Here is a 17,600-nt window from a genome sequence, read left to right on the forward strand (position 1 = left end):
GGATTTAAAGAATGCTTTTTATGCTTTAGAGCGTGCTCTGCTTTTCTTATCTCTCAGTTAACTATAAACAATCTCTAGCAAGGAATGTAAGAAGCCTTGCACTTAATGCCAGTGTGGCACCAAGATGTTTAATAGACCCTGACACAGATTGGTCACTGTGCCCTCTATATTGATACTTATAATCTGTAACTGTCAACTGTAATCCAGGCGCCTAAAAGCTATTGATGATTTATGAATTTTGACCTTGTATCTCCCATGCATATCCGTCTCAATAAAAAGCATGAGGAACGGAGGTCTTACGCTTTCTCCCCTCGAGGGAATAGCCACCTCCTTCCCCCGCCAGACAAACTTACAGTGTCCTGGATAAATTTGTTCCACTGTGGTCCTGAAACCTATGCTGGACAGAGAAGTTTCCAACAGAGTTGGGGCACTGGAGACAGCTCGGCCTCATCTGGCGCCCAACATGGGGCTCTCAAGAGAAGTGACGCCCATCAGCACATACTTAGGTTGCAGGTTTGACCCTCAGCTGGGGAGCATAGGAAAGGCAACTGACCAATGTTTCTCTCTCACATTGATGTCTCTCTCTCTCTCTCTCTCTCTATCTCTCCCTTTCTCCCTCTAATCAATAAACACCTCTTGAGGTGAGGATTAAAAAAAGAAAATCAGTTTTAGGGGAAATGATCTTTCAGAGAGTACACGGGTCTAATTAATTACTGTCAAAGGAAATAAATGTGATAACCTAAAAAAGTATTGATAGGTGCTTCATCTCTTCTCATTTAGTTCTAAATTAGATATCTGCTGTTTTCACATAATAAAATTTAAGTAAGTAGGAAAGAGGGAATTCTAGACATGTGGCTCTGACCTGGAACAGCCAGATTATTAAGCTCCTACTGTTTTCCTAAACTGGTGACAAACCTCATGAATCAATTTTAAAAATAATATTAAGGTGAGGAAATAATATTGGAACCAAACTTCTCTCCTGGTACTTTAATTCTTACCTGATTTTAGAGACTTCACTGGGACTCATACTTCACAGTCAAGGAAAGTAATAAGGGAGAAATGACTTAGCCAAAGTCACAAAACATGACCATGTGAAACCATATACTTCACTCTTACATTTTCTTGTTTCTATTCAGCCAACCACTTCACGATATCTAAAAGCTAGATTATGTGAAAGGACTTTTCTCATGTTCTCTGATAATTCACAGAGCCACTGTGTTCCTTGAGTTCAAATGTAATGCTTCCAAAATATTACAATAGGGTAGAATGAGGACAATGACTCATAACATCATTTAGAAAGATGCTTATTTTGAAAAGAACTAGTTTCGAAGTTTGTGAAGGTCATCTTACCTGACTTCTTCACCAGCGAAATCAAACACCTTAGTGATTTTAATTTTTTCTTTTTCTTTAGGTTTCTCTAGCTCTTCTACTTTGACCAACAATTTATATGAACTAGTCTCTTCAGACTCATCTCTTTTCTATGAAAAAAAGTAAGAAATGTAATCAGTTTCACACAAGTATGAAATCTAAAAGAAGCATTCAAACATGCTGTTTATGGCTATTCTTAAATGTTTCATCTCTAAACAGTTAAAGAGCTATTTAAAATTAATTTGATTGAAAAAGCTTATTTTTCCTTCCAAAGGAAATGCTTTGTTTTTCACTTAGTAGAGTTACTATCAAAAGGCTATATAGCCCTGGCCTAGTGGGTTGAGTGCACGCCTGCAACCCAAAGAGTCACCAGTTCAATTCCCCATCAGGGCACATGACTGGGTTGTGGGCCAGGTCCCCAGCTGGGGGCTTCTGAGAGGTAATCACATATTGATATTTCTTTCCCTCTCATTCTCCCTCCCTTCCCCTCTCTCTAAAAATAAATAAATAAAATCTTTTTAAAAAAAGGCATCTATATAGTCTGTTTTCTGCTGTAAGCTTCAAATCTCAGTTTATAAAGTTTAAACAAATCTATTTGGAGGACTTTTGGTCAAGATGGAGACGTAGGTAAACACGCCTCGTCTCCTTGCAAACTGACAGCAAAAATTACAACTAGACTACAAAACAAATATCACCCAAAATTGTCAGAAAATCAAGCTATATGGAACTCTGACAACCAAGAGATTTAAAGAAGCCACATTCATTCAGACGGGTAGGAGGGGCAGAGATGCGAAGAGGCATAGAGACATGGAATGGGGGCAGGTTCCACGTCCATATGTAGTGGATAAAAAATCAGAAGTGATACCTTGGGAGGGAGGGATCCCAGCCCCAGACCAGACCACCCAGCCCAGGATGCCAGCACCAGGAAGATAAGTCCCCATAACTTCTGGCTGTAAACAAGTGGGGAGTGGGGCAGCAGAAGAAACTGTAGGATGCTCAGGAGAGTCCTCCTAAAGGGCCCACAATGGACTTAGGCCTTACACAGACTCACCTCATCTGGGATTTGGCACAGGGGCACCAGTGGCACGTGGGGAGAAACTGAAGTGACTGGGAACAGGGTGTGCCAGGAAACAGCTTACTCCCGAGCAAAATCCAGAGACCAGACAGCAGCACTGTCCCCCTCTGAGCCCTCCACCAAACAGAGCCACAAAGCAATGTGACAGAGGTTGCCCCGCCCTGGCGATTACCTAAGGCTCCACCCCATACAACTAATAGGTGCACTTTTCCACACTAGGCCACGCTACTAAGACAGGGAGTCAAAGCAGCTCTACCTAACACACAGAAACAAGCACAGGGAGGCTGCCAAAATGAGGAGACAAAGAAATAAGGCCCAAATGAAAGAACAGAAAAAACACCCAGAAAAAGAACTAAACGAAATGGAGATAAGCAAAACACTGGTTAACAGGATACTCAAGGAACTCACTGAGTACTTCAACAGGATAAAAATGACCCAGGCAGAAATGAAGGTTACACTAAGTGAAATAAAGAAAAATCCAAAGGGAACCATGAGCAGAGGGGATGAAACCAAGAATCAAATCAATAATTTGGAACATTAAAAAATAAATAAATAAATAAATAAATAAAACACGTTCAGTCAGAACAGCAAAAAGAAAAAAGAATCCAGAAAAACAAGGATAAGCTAAGGAGCCTCTAGGACATCTCCAAATGTAGCAACATCTGAATCATAGGAGTGCCAGAAGGAAAAGGGGAAGAAAAAGAAATTGGAAATCTATTTGAAAAAATAATGGAAGAATATTTCCTTAATTTGGGGAAGGAAATAGACATGCAAGTCCAGAAAGCACAGAGAGTCCCAAACAAGGTGGACCCAAAGAGGACCACACCAAGACACATCATAATTAAAACATCAAAAGTTAAAGATAAAGAGACCCTTAAAAGCAGCAAGAGAAAAGCAGAGAGTTACCTACAAAGGAGTTCCCATAAGACAGTCAGCTGGTTTCTCAGAAGAAACTTTGCAGGCTAGACGGGACTGGCAAGTAGTATTCAAAGTGATGAAAAGCAAGGACCTACAGCCAAGATTATTCTACCCGGCACAGCTATCATTTGGAATGGAAGGGTAGATAAAAGTGCTTCCTACACAAGCTAAAGGTAAAGGTGTTCATCATCATCAAGTCATTATTATATGAAATGTTAAAGGGAATTATATAAGAGAAAGATCAAAACTATGAACATTAAAATGGCAATAAATTCACAACTATCAACAATTGAACCTAAAAAGCAAAATAAGCAAACAAGCAGAACGGGAACAGAATCATAGGTATGGGGATCATGTGGAGGGTTATCAGTTGGGAGGGGGAAGGGAGAAAACGGGGGAAAAGGTGCAGGGATTAAGAAGCATAATTAGTAGGTACAAAATAGACAGGAGGATGTTAAGAACAGTGTAGGAAATGGAGAAGCCTAGGTAAGAACTTATATGCACGACCCATGGACATGAACTAAGGGGGTGATTGCTGGAGGGAATGGGGGTACTGGGCGGAGGGGGGCAAAAGGGGTAAAATCGGGACAACTGTAATAGCATAATCAGTAGGATATATATTTTAAAAATCTATCTGGAGAACTTTGGTTATTTCTGGGGAAACATTCATCTCATTCACATATCAACTTACTTTAACTTGTGGACTTGGGGACACTTTTGACTTTGGTCCCACATCGCTGAGGAAGCTGGCCCACAGTTCATCCTCTTTCTTTTTCCTTGCAGCCTCTGACCCAGTGTCTTCTCCCTGCTCTGTAGCCGTGTCTTCCTCCTCTTTGCTACTTCCTTCAGATTCCCCACCGACATCTTCCTCTTCCTCTTCTTCTAATAAGAGGCCACCTTGTTTTCTCTTCCTTATCACCAACAATCACAAGGAAAAGGAAAGATAAGACATGCAAAATGACTTCAGTTAGCCCTTCCTCAAATCCAAACATAGTGCAAATCTAAACATAATGTTGCAAACTTGAGAAAATGTCCACTCTAGGACTACTGATTAGGATGCACATTGAGGGGCATAACGAGGTACATTGAGATTTTGTGGAAGTAAAAAAGAATTGAGCTCTTAGCTTCCTCCTCAAACACTTAGGATCAAAATATAGTGTTCTATATACTTCTAAGTCAGGACTAAAAAACACCCAAAATCACCACAGAATCAATCTGTTCAGAAAGAGTGTTCCAAGAACACATATCTGTCAGATATTCTTGATTTTCGGAAGTCACTACATTTGGAGAATGTGTTCCATTGAGAAGAGCCTCAAATTTATTTTCACTGTTTCTTCCTAGAATTGTCCAGGGAAAAGTAGGGGGAAGAGGATCATATTCCTTCTCACTTTCTGAAGATATGAAAGCTGAAATACAAAATATTTAAAGGACAAAGGATCTGGGCCCAAAACTCATGAGAGCAAATTGATTCTAACTTCAAGAGAATCTAATACCTAAAATTCCTTTTCCCCTTCTTATAAATTACAATCTGCTTTTTTGCTTCAATGTTCAAAAATAGAAACACCAATCAAAGAGAATAAAAGACTTCTATAAAAGATTCTCTTATCTGAGTTCAATAACCCATCAGAATTTTCTTTTTCTTTCTTTCTTTTTTTTAGGAAACATCTTCTTCTTTTGAAAACCATACAAGATATTTATTAAAGATTTATCCACAATCAGATTGTGTACAACTAGTTCAAGACCACCCAGAATAAAAATAAGGGTCTTCTTCAGCATAACTTTTCATATCTTTTTGAAACACAACATGGTCAGTCAGTGGGTCTCCAGAGATTTCATGATCCATTCCGGGAGCTATATGCTTATCTTGTCCAGAACAAAGACAGCCATGACCTCCACCAACAATTCCATGGCATTGCGTTTTATAAAGGACATGACTGAAATTCTGGGAGAACACAGTGATAGTGCCAGTCTGGGTCCCCCTTAGGATAATGACTGCAAGTGTACAGGACCTTTATAGCCAAAGAAAGGAGTAGTTTATCCATCAGAATTTTCATAATTTTTGGTGAAAATATAATTCAGTACCAGGCCTATGGGAGGTAATTTGCTAATATCTATAAGTATTCTTTTTTATTGCATATAATTCTGAGTCAAACAATTCTACTTCTACAGATCTGATTTACAGATATACTTCCACATTCATATGAAGATACATACAAAAAATATTCACTGTAGTCTCATTTTTTGTAGTAAAGCTAGGGCACAGTCTTGGCCTGTGCAGCTCAGCTGGTTTGAGCATCGTCCCATAAAAACAAAGGGTCGTGGGTTCAATTCCTGGTCAGGGCACATGCTTAGGTTGTGGGTTCAGCCGCCACATCAGGGCGCATACAGAGAGGCAACCAATCTCTCTCACATCAATGTTTCTCTCCCTCTCTCACTCCCTTCCTTCCCCTCTCTAAAATCAAAAAGCATATCCTTGGCTGAGGATTAAAAAAAAAAACGGGGTACAAATCAAATGTGTCTCAACAAGGGAATCCTTAAATAAAGTAAGGTCTATCCATATAATGAAATACTATGTAGCCAATTAAAAGAATAAGGTATATTTAGATGTATTATCATGGTATCATCTCTAAGATGTAAAATAACAAAAGTGAGAAACAAAAAGTAGAGTATAGTATTATTTGGTTTTGTTTTTAAAGAAAATAGGAAATACCTACATATATGTTTGTACATGCATAGAATACCCCTGGCAGCATAGATCTGAGACACAGCAACAAGGGCTAGAGGTGGGGCCCACATTTTTGTACTAACTGAGTTTTTCATTTTAACTATATGTACATATTACCTATTTTTTAAATTAAAGCTCAAAAAATTTTAAAGCTTGCCAGAGACCAAAAATTCAATCCTAAAATGTCTCCAAATGCTCAAAGAGAAAAAGGTAAGAAACCCTAGCAGCAAGAAATCTATCAGACCAACGCCAGTCATCAGGACGGCTGTGACAATAGCCCCGACTTCTAAAGGTCTTAAGAGCAGCATCACCTGGCAGGAATGCTTTGAGCCTTTCTTTTTTTCCCTTTGGTTTTCTGTGTCTGCTCTTCACCATCCTCTTCATCTTCTTTCACTAATTCATTTACATCATCTTCACTATACTCTTCACCTGAAATCACATGACAGACATTAATAAAGGTTTTCACATCAAGATGAGATATCTGCATTAAGCAAAAAGTCTAGTACTTTCCTCTGTTCTTCACCTAAGTAAAATATTACTTTCTGAAGGAAGTCTTCCCTGACCCTGGAGACTAGGCCAAGTTCCCAGTTCTGGCTTCCACAGTATTCCATATTTTCCTCCATAATTCATCCCACTTATATTTAGTGTTTGCAATTTCTGCTATGCTCTATACACCATGAGGACGTGGATCCTGTTTTGTCTTTATAGGTATGGCTGAATGAATGAATGATGGAATGAATAGAAATTCTAATTCTACCTACTGCACTTTTCAAAGAAGAAACTGATGTTCCCACTTCATCTCGAATATCTTTCACAAACAGGCAAATAGTACCTTGTCTTGTCAATAAAAGTGGTTTAGAAAGAGGTCTAGACTCCCAGTTAGACAAAGCAGAAAGGACAAACATGTCTATTCCCCATCCTCAGACACTGACATTCAGGCATCCCCGGTGAGAGTGCTACCTGGATGACCAGTCTGCGTACACTGAGGGCACCAGTCGATAAATCCTGCCCACATGGATATTCAAGTAGCTTTTTTACTTCATATAAACTTGTGTTTGAAACATAACACATGTATGAAAAAACATACAAATCTAATGTACAGTTCAATAACCAGAACCCAGCTCAAGAAGTAGAACACAATGGTCAGCATTCCAGAAGGTCCCTTGTCCCCCTTCTACTCACTAGCCACCAGCCCCATCCAAAAGCACCCACTTTCCAGACTTCTCATACCGCAGATCAGTTGTGTGTTTTTGAGCATTAAACAAACAGAAGCCAACAGTATGTACTCTTGTGTGTCTGACTGCTTTCACTAAACATGAGAAAGTATAATTTCAGGCTGGGGAAAATACAAATATCTATACCTGGGAATAGAAAAAGATCAGAGTGAATATTCACTAAGGAATTAAAACTGATAATCTCTGGGTGGTGGGAATGTAATGATTCTATTTTTCAATGTTTGTCTGTTTTTCTAGTTTTCTGTAAAGCTCATCGTGTAAATGGACAAAAATTGCAGACGGGTCAAGCAAAGAGAGATGCACATGGCTCTGGATCTTAAACATGTAAAAAGTTGCTCAGTCTCATTAATGAAATAAGCACATTTTAAATTAAAACAATCAAGATCAAATTCCATGATCTTGAGGAGATCTAACTATAAGGAGAGAAAAAAAGAATAAGCAGAACAACCCTATAGACAATAAAGCACAGAATGGACAACTATCGTCCAAAGACTCAGAGCCTACCTCACATTTTTATCCCCCCATGCTTAAATAGGAGCCAAGCAACTAAGAATCACAGAAAATCTGAGAAAGCATCTAACATAATATAGCCCAAAACAAACACATAGAGTGAATAAAAATCACCTTGGAGGAAATGAAGATTGCTTTATTTTATGAAGCTAGCATATTTTGATGCTAAAATCAGACAAGGAAATTATAAGAAAACTACAGACCAACACCCCTCATAAACACAGATGCAAAAAATCCTCAACAAAATATTGGCAAATATTTTCAGTAATCTATAAATAGAATAGTACATTATGACCACCTGAGTTTTATCCCAGAATTAAAAAGCTGTTCAAAATTTAAAAATCAATCACTGTAATATACCACATTAACAGACAAAGGAAAAACACACACACATAGTCAAGAGATGGAGAAAAAGCATTTGACAAAATTCACCTCTCAGCAAATTAGGAATAGAGGAAACTTTAACCTGATAAAAGGCATGTGTAAGAGGCAGTATATGCAGAATGCCAGGGTTCCAATCCCAGCTTAGCTACTATCTGGCTGGGTGACTTTGGGGGCCTCAGCTCCTTCATCTGTAAAATGGAGAGCACAGTAACAGCACATGTCTGGTAGTTTTCCATGACTGAGTTAGTCACTGTAAAATGCTTAAAACACACACATAAAAAAGCAGCCTTGAAAAACCTACAGCTAACGTTATACTAAATGGTGAAATACTGATTCTTTCCCCTTAAAATTGGAAACAAGGCAAGGATGTACATTGTCAAAAAAAAAAAAGGGTACAACTAAGGAAAAGGAAGAAATAAAACTATTTCTTCTCACAGATAATCTGATCTATGGGTTGGTTTGTTATTTTGTGTCAGGGGGCAGACTAGGGGACAACCTTGGAACTTCCACTTTTGGTGGTGGTTACACAACTCTAAGCATTTGTTGAAATTCATAACTGTACACTGAAAAGAGGGAATGCTATTGAAGCTGACATTTTTTTAAATTTAAGTATTATTAATATCATACAGCAATAAGATACTGCACTTATGGAACAAGAACATGATTGCTATAAAAGATTATTCAAAGAACAAGAGTTCTTTAAAATTAAAAATATGAAAGGGGAAACTCAACAGATAAGGTAAAACACAAAATACTGAGAATTTCCCATAAAGTAAAAAGAAGTCCAAGGGTTATAAAATAGGAGATAAATAAAAATTAGAGGACCAGTCCAGAATAGCTAATGTAAGATTCAACATATGAATGAGGATTTCAGAAAAATAAGAGGAAACAAGAAAACAAACAAACCAACCAAATTTCCCAGAAGCCAAGCACAATGAGTGAAAACAGACTGAAACCAAGGCATTGTGAATGACCAGAAAATATCAGAAAAAAGAAAAAGTATCAAGAACAAAGAGAAGACTATCAGCCTCCAGAAACAAACAGATCATATATAAATGGGCAGAAACAAGCAACAAAACAAATTAAAAAAAAAAAAATCCTCACCTAAGGATATGTTTATTGATTTTAGAGAGAAGACAGTGAGGGGGCGGGGACAGAAACAGAGACGTATCAGTGTGAGAGAGAAGCATGGATCGGCTGCCTCCTGTACCTGCCGTGACTGGAGATCAAACCCACAACCTAGGTATGTGCCCTGGCCACGGACTAAACCTGCAACCTTTTGGTACATGGGACGATGCTCCAACCAAATGAGCCACCAGTCCAGGACCAAAACAGATTTCTTAATAAAAAACACTGGGAGCTAGAAAATAATGGCACAATACTTAAAATTTAGGTAGAAGAAAGCAATCTATAGATTCAACATAATTCCTATCAAAATGCCAATGGCATATTTCACAGAACTAGAACAAATAATCCAAAAGTCTATATGGAACCACAAGAGACCCCAAAATACCCACAGCAATCTTGAGAAAGAAGAACAAAGTTGGAGGTATCACGCTACCTGATATTGAACTATACTACAAGGTCGTCGTCGTCGGCAGCCGTCCGTCTCGAGAGACGATGGTGTAGCTTCTTAAGAGTCTATCTGCACCGCCGAGAATGGCTGTGCAGTCCGACTCGGGAGTGACACGGTATCTGTCTCCTCCCGTGTTGAATCGACATCTTGCGATGATGCTGAAGCTACAGAGCCTGGGCAGGGTGATATGGAGGGTCTGCTGTTGCCCATGCAGCAGACCCCCCCTCTCTTCGCAGCTGAAGGGTCCAAGGGAAAGACGAGTCAATACAGCTTGGCTTCAGGTGCGCCGCAGGAGTTGCCGGTGTTGACTACAACGTCAAACCGCCTTAGGGACTCCGGCTCCGGATTTTCTGTCAGGGTTTACTCCCTTAGCCTTTCCCCTGAAGAGGTATGCCGCAAGGCAGAGGAGGTTTTTTGGAGTCAGAGTTTTCCTTCTCTGATGTGCCCTGACTGGAAGATCGAACCAGCGACACTTAGCTCGCAGGCCGACGCTCAATCCACTGAGCTAAACCAGCCAGGGCCAGAAAAACAGCATGGTACTGGCATAAAAATAGACATATAGATCAATGGGACAGAAAAGAGAGCCCAGAAGTAAACCCACACCTATATATATGGTCAATTAATGTAAGACATATGAGGCAAGAATATAAAATGGGGTAAAGACTTACATGTAAGGCTCAAAACCATAAAACTCCTAGAAGAAACAATAGGCAGTAAAGTCTCTTAGCAATATTTTTTCTGATATATCTCCCCAGGCAATGAAAACAAAAGAAGAAATTAACAAATAGAACTACATCAAACTAAAGTTTTTGCACAGCGAAGGAAACCATTAACAAAATGAAAAGACAACGTACTAAACAGGAGAAGATATTCACCAATGAATACATCCCATCATTGGGGCTAATATCCAAAATTTATAAAGAACTCAAACAACTCAACACCAGAAACACAAACAATTCAATTTTAAAAATGGGGAGAGCACCTGAATAGACATTTATCCAAAGAGGACACACAGATGGCCAACAGACATATGGAAAGATGCTAAACATCACTATCATCAGAGAAATGCAAATTAAAACCACAATGAGACACCACCTCACACCTCTCAGAATGGCTATTATCAATAAATCAACAAACGACAAGCTGGTGACGATGTGGAGAAAGGGGATCCCTCATACATGTTGGTGGAAATGCAGACTGGTGCAGCCACTATGGAAAACAGTATGGAGGTCCCTCAAAAAAATTAAAAATGGAATTGCCCTATAACCACGCCTGGGCATTTATCTGAATAAACCCAAAATACTAACTCAAAAAAATATATGCACCCGTATGTGCATTGTAGCATTATTTACATTATTGGGAAGGAACTCAAGGGTCCATCAAAAGACAAGTGGATAAAAAGTGGTGGTACAGATATACAATGAAATATTCCTCAGTCATAAAAAAAAGAAAATGAATGAAATCTGACCATTTGCGACAGCATGGATGGACCTAGAAGGCTTTACGCCAAGAGAAATTAAGCTGGTCAGAGAAGGATCTCACTTATCTGTGGAATCTAAAGAACAGAACAGACAAATAAACAAAATTGAAAGACTCGTAGATACAGAGAACAGGCTGATGATAGCCAGAGGGAAGGGCGGTTTTTGTAAGGTGTATGGTTGGTTTCAAAACAAGCCTTTTTAATTAAAATAAAAACTAGTTTTCATATGATCACTCTGGCCAATGCAAGTGGACAAGACTGGAATCAGGGAAACCAGTGGGGAACCTATGACAAATCGTAATTAAGGATCAGGGTAGTTCAGGAGCAGTGAGACTGGTAAGGGAGTGGTGACAAGTGAATTTTTTAAATAGACATAACAGAACTTATTGATCAGTTGAACCAAACATGAGGAATATGGATGACTCCATTTGTAGGGGGGTTTGTTTGTTTTCTACCTAAGCGATTGTTTGGGTACTTTTTAACAAGATGGGAAAGTCTGGGGGATGCGCAGGATGCTGGAAGAGATCGGTTTGTTTGGGTGACAAGATTTATTTTGGCTCCGCTCGGTTTGAGATGCCTCTACAAAAAAATACATAAAACCTTAGATGAGAGCAATGGGCATATACGTTGCAAACAGGCAAAAAGCATGTGAACTTTCTACCAACCAGATCCCTTCTGAGGGCAGAAAATGGACAGACCTATCCTGGGAGTGATGCTAGCTGGCAATTCAACGCTGACTGCCTTTCCGACGATTTCAGCACTGGTGTGATTAGGAGACTGCCCACCAATGCCAACGCCCCGAGGCAGAGCCGTGTTCACGCGACGGTTCCCACGCTCCGAAAGGAGGCTGCGGCCGAAGTCAGGCCGCCCGGAGAGGCTGCGCGAGATGTCCACATGCACACATCTTGAGCCAAAGGGGCGCAAGCGGCAGGGATGCTTAACGACCGTGCAGATGGGCCACCGGGGCCACGGGGCCCAAGCAGCGTAGCTTACCCGAAGGCACGTAGTCATCGTCTTCCTCTGAGGAGTCGACTTCTTCGGAGTCGAATTCCTCCATGTTGCTGCAACGCGGGGCGGGTCAAGCCAGAGGATCGTAGTTGCTGATTTCAAGGCAAAGCTCTGTCTAGGGGGAGACCAAAGAGCAGAGGCTGGGAGGAAAACCCATCAGCGTGTGCACATGCGCCAAAAGTATACGTGTTGGGAACGCGACACTTTCAGCCCAATGCCTCAGCCTGACGTTATTGTGGACATTGATGGAGCACTGGCTTCGTGTAAAGCGATGCATTCTGGGACTTGTAGTCTTCAGCTCTGCCGAGTCTCAATTTAGGAAATACAGTAAGCTTAAATAAAATTACATGTCTGTGGGAATACAGTTGACCCTCACTACTCACAGGTTGGTATTTTCGAATTCGCTTACTTGCTAAATTTTATTGTAATCCCAAAGTCAATATTCACGATGCTTTCTGGGGTTATTTGCAGACATGAGCAGAGGGTGAAAATTTTGAGTCAAGGATGCGTTTTATCAGCTGACAACGAGCAAGGCAGGCGATCACATTTTTGGTTCAGTTCTCATACTGTGTATAAGTGTGGTTTTCACAGTCTATTTAGTGCCACTTTTTTTTTTTTTTTTTTGCATTTTTGTGCTTTTCCTAGTGACTTGGCTGTTTAAAGTGACTCTCAAACGTAGTGCTGAAGTGCTGCTTAACGTTCCTAAGCGCAAGAAGGCTATGATGTGCGTTACGGAGAAAATGTTTGTTAGATAAGCTTCATTCAGGCATGTGTTGTAGCGCTGTTGGCCGAGAGTTCAATGTTAATCAATCAACAATTCGGTACATCAAGAAAAAAGAAAAGGAAATTCGCAGATCTGTACTCAAGGCTGCTCCAGAAAGTGCTAACGTGACGTCTATAGTACATGAAAAAGCTACGGAAAAGAAGGGAAAGCGGCTAAATTTGTGGATTCATGAGATGACAATAGATTTTTAAAAAGGTGTGGTGGACAGCATTGTTGTGAAGATGACATTCAAAGAAATTTATGGTCATGTTACTCAGGGTCAGAAAAATGTTAAACCCTTCTCAGCTAGTGCTGGCTGACTTGCACATTTCAAAAGGCAATACGTTGTGAAAAATGTTAAATTTACCACAGGTGAGGCAAGTTCTGCAGACCAGGAAGCTGTGGAAGGATTTTAAGAATACTTGATAAGTGTTATACAGGAAAAGGGGTGTGTAGAAGAGCGGGTTTTCAATGTTGATGAGCCTGGCTTATTTTACAAGGACCTTGGCGAACGAACCTACATAATGCAAATGGCCTCCAAAGCTTCTGGCTTTAAATCCTTCCGAGACTATGCAGCCTTTCTATGGTGCGCCAATGTCTCAGAAGACTTTAAGTGCAAACCCCTAATGGTGTACAGAGCCCCAAATCCTCAAACAGTTCAAGGGAAAAGATGTCCATTGGAGGTGGAACAAAAAGGCATAGATGACGTCCGATGGGTTCCACAACTGCTTCATACCAGAAGTTGAATACTATCTCCAGGGCAGAAACCTTGCCTTCAAGGTCTTATTAATTTTGGATTATGCCCCAGGCCATTGCTGTGTAGAACTCCAAAATGCCCACACCAATGTAGAGGTTCTTTTCATGCCTCCAAACACCATGTCTCTCATTCAACCCCTTGATAAAGGCATAATAGAAGCTTTCAAGGCACTCTATACCAGCAAAGCTTTGGAGGCTCTCAGTGCCAACAAGGATACCACCATGATGGACCACTGGAAGTCAGTCACTTTATGCAACGTTATTGATTATGTTGGCACAGCCTTGGACAGCATCAGGCAGGCTACTATTAATAACTGTTGGAAAAATCTTTGGCTGTACTGTGTGGAAAATTTTGAATGCTTTGAAGGTGGTATACAAAGCCTTAAGAACAGTGTCAAAAACATAATGCATATAGCATGGTGAATAGGTGGAAAAGGCTTTGATGACATGAAGAAAAAAGATGTGGAGGAAATTTTGGCAGAGAAGGCAGTAGAAGCCACCAATGGAGACCCAGAGAGGATGGCCAAACAAGGCATCGGAGGCAGCAATGATGAGGACAGCAATGGAAGTCAACCTAAGACTCCAAGAATTGTCCTTCTTACAGTGGCCAAATATCAGAATGGAATTCTGCCTTGGAAACAATATTCAATGAGATGAAAGAATGTGACCCTATGTTTGATTGCAGCCTCAGATCTAAGAATTTAATCTCCACTGTGTTTGCCCCTTAGGCTGAGATGCTTAAAGGCTTGAGGCAGAAAGCTAAGAAGACAAGGTCGACCCAACTTATAAACCCAGTTTGGGAGGAAAAATTGCCAACTCCGTGAAGAAGTCAGGAGAGCCAAACTCCTGATGTTGAACTGCCACCCTCTCACTTTTCTGCTAAGTAAGATCCACCAAGTTCTCCCTTGGTTTTCATGGGGGCAAGCCAGGGTCGGGAGGTTTAGCCACACTGTGCACTGTGCAATCACACATCCTTCAGTTCCATTAACAGTAAGATCCTAGTTAATGCTTTTGTAAAACTTTATTTGTATTACTGTACAGTATACAGTACAAGTTCAGAGTACTGTATTTGTTTACAGTATGTGAATATTGCATAGTATGTTATACTGTTTTTACTGTATTATGTATGTGTACTATATTTGTGTGACTGAGAGTTAAAGTAATACAATCTCTATTGTAGAGTGCATTACACAAAAATGTTCTGACTGAAACATTGTTTCATTGTGAAGAAATACTCCATGTAATTATTTATAAGAAAGCTATATTAAATAAGGTGTCTTTAAACAGAAACACACATAAAAAAGGTTATGTATTGATCAGTTGATGAAAATGTGATCAGAGACCCACAGGAACCCAACCCTGTATTGCCCCCAATAGTGACTCAGGATTCACTACTTGAATGTGTGACTATAGACATAACTACCAAGAACAATAAGAATTGATTTATTCTAGAATTCAGACATCATCCACATGAATCCGTCCTTCATGTTAATCCATATGGAAGTACAACCATATATAATCTTTATCATTTTATCAGACTAATTTTTTGTTTAATTATAATCCAATTATGGGAGGCAGTAATGCAGATGAAACATAATTTTTTTTTTCAGCTGAAAATTGCTCCTTGATACTCTGGACCAGACTGGGTCTGTCACCCAGTCCTAGAGTTACCCAAATCAAGGAATAGATGAAACACATCTGTGATTAAAAGCACATTACAGTGGCTCTATACCAGCAAACTTTAAAAATAGCCTAACTGAAATATAATTCACATAACATAAAACTTACCCATTTAAAGGGCTCAATTCAGTAGTTTTTATACCGTCACAGATTTGTGCAATCATCACCACAATCAACTTTGGAACATTTGTATGGAACCTCTTACCCTTTTGTAGTCACTCCCCATTTCTCCCCCCATCCTCAGCCTCCGGCTTATCCTTCTGTCTCTATAGCTTTGCCTATTCTGGACATTTCAAATAAATGGAATTATACAACATGTGGTCTTTTGTGACTATCTTCTTTCACTTAGCACTTTTCAAAGTTCATTTCTATGGGATTGCTTGATCATGTAGTAACTCTGTGCTTTACCTTTTGAGGAACTGCCAAACTTTCCCAAAGCAGCTGCACCATTTTATATTCTCACTAGGAACATATGAAGTCTCCAATTTCTCCACACCCTCGCCAACATTCTTTTTGATTCTAACCCTCCTAGTGGGTGTGAAGTGGCATTTTCATTGTAGTTTTGACTTGTATCTCCCTGATGACTACTTGTACTTCCCTGATGACTTTTCATGTGTTATTAGCCGTGCTATGTTTTTGGTAAAGTGTCTATTTAGATCCTTTGCCCATTTTAAAATTGAGCCATTTGTCTTTTTATTGTTGAGTTGTAAGTTCCTTATATATTCTAAAGACCCAGCCTCTTATAAAATATATGACTTGAAAATATTTCCTGCTATTCTGTGGAGTGTCCTTTCACTTTCTTGATGGCATCCTTCGAAGCGTAAAAGTTTTTAACTTTGATGAAGTCCAGTTTATCTGTTTTTGTCTCTTGTTCCTTGTGCTTTTGGAATTGTATCTAAAAAGGCTTTGACTAATCCAAGAGCACAACACTTATTCCTGTTTTCCTCTAAGAGTTTTACAGTTTTAGTTCTTACACTTAGGTCTATGATCCATTTCAGCAGATCATTCTTATGGGAGAATAATAGAAAAATAGGTAATGGGAGTTTAGCATTTTTACCCTAATTTTCCTTGAACAGCATAAAGGGACCCCGCAGTGACAAACTGGGATGTAGTTATTGGCCCCATCACTGGGGTCTGAGTCTGGGAAAAAGGACACAGTGGAGTTGTCCAGCATCATTCCATGTCTCTCAGTTTCCTCTTGAGCTCATGAGCACTCCATACATTTGTCCAAATCCGCAACCAAAGTCTCCAATCACATTGGGGTAACCAGCGGAGGAAGTATTTTGTTATGTGAAGTAGTTTAGTAAAGAGGTCAAAAATTGGTTAGCCATCCAAATCCAGCTCAAAGATATGTAATGTTTGACCTGAAAAGATTTTACATGAATTTAACTTAAGTTGCCAGCACTTAAAAATTGAGAGATTTCAAATAATCTAGATTTCCTACTTCCACTGAGAAATTGGAGAATGTGTCAACAGTGAGCATGTCATATTCCCACAAAACGGAAACTGGCTGGAATGAAGCAATGGCTTTAGACAGGGCTCTCCAGTCACCACAATACAAATCCCTACAACTCCTGACAAGATTCCTGGTTCATTATTACCATGTTATCTTGGCAATAATTTACAGTGTCCTCTCTGCCAAACTCAGCACCTTTAGCCCCTCATCTGCCATAGTCTCTTTGCACTGTCCACTTTTGGGTCATCACCTTTTCTGAAAATTGAAAGTTTTTCCTCTGCTGGATCCTGGAGACATACATACACAGTTTTCAGCCTATCTCTGCATGTATCCTTCTGGTGTTCGAGAAACGTTATCTTGATCTAAGTGGTTGTCACATAGGTGTATAAATATGTAAAAGCCACCAAGCTATGCATTTGTGCACTTTACTGTATATTATCCGACCCCCCTCCCCCCAAAAAGAGAGAGACAGAATGGATGGGCACTCACTTGCCAGACATGTCTGCCCTCAATGCCTGGAACTGCAGCAGTTAGTTATCTGTGACCATGGGGTAAGCTACCCAAATTGGACAATCCAACTTGATGAACATGGCAGACTAGGAAAAGATTTATACTGTCACAGAAAACACTAAACTAACCTTGGAGCCTCCCTTCATGTAGACTTAT

The 17,600-nt window shown here is 39.9% G+C and overlaps 1 protein-coding gene across 2 annotated transcripts in view; it reads right to left on the reverse strand.

Moving 5' to 3' along the window:
• The window catches only part of CFDP1 (chromatin remodeling protein CFDP1), a 99,747-nt gene extending 87,273 nt beyond the window's left edge, over positions 1-12,474 (reverse strand). Inside the window, exons 1-4 of one of the 2 annotated variants that reach the window (XM_090260599.1) lie at positions 12,265-12,474; positions 6,398-6,515; positions 4,053-4,272; positions 1,351-1,478 (exon numbers count right to left, since the gene is read on the reverse strand). In XM_090260599.1, coding sequence (XP_090116725.1) covers positions 1,351-1,478; positions 4,053-4,272; positions 6,398-6,515; positions 12,265-12,328 — 530 coding nt within the window. In that variant the 5' untranslated portion in view covers positions 12,329-12,474. The remainder of the gene's footprint in view (positions 1-1,350; positions 1,479-4,052; positions 4,273-6,397; positions 6,516-12,264) is intronic. The other variant, XM_090260600.1, reaches the window with a different exon arrangement.
• Between the last annotated feature and the right edge of the window lie 5,126 nt (positions 12,475-17,600).

The sequence above is a fragment of the Furipterus horrens genome, unplaced genomic scaffold (genome assembly GCF_987537825.1).
Source record: "Furipterus horrens unplaced genomic scaffold, mFurHor1.1.pri manual_scaffold_13, whole genome shotgun sequence".
NCBI classification, from domain to species: domain Eukaryota; kingdom Metazoa; phylum Chordata; class Mammalia; order Chiroptera; family Furipteridae; genus Furipterus; species Furipterus horrens.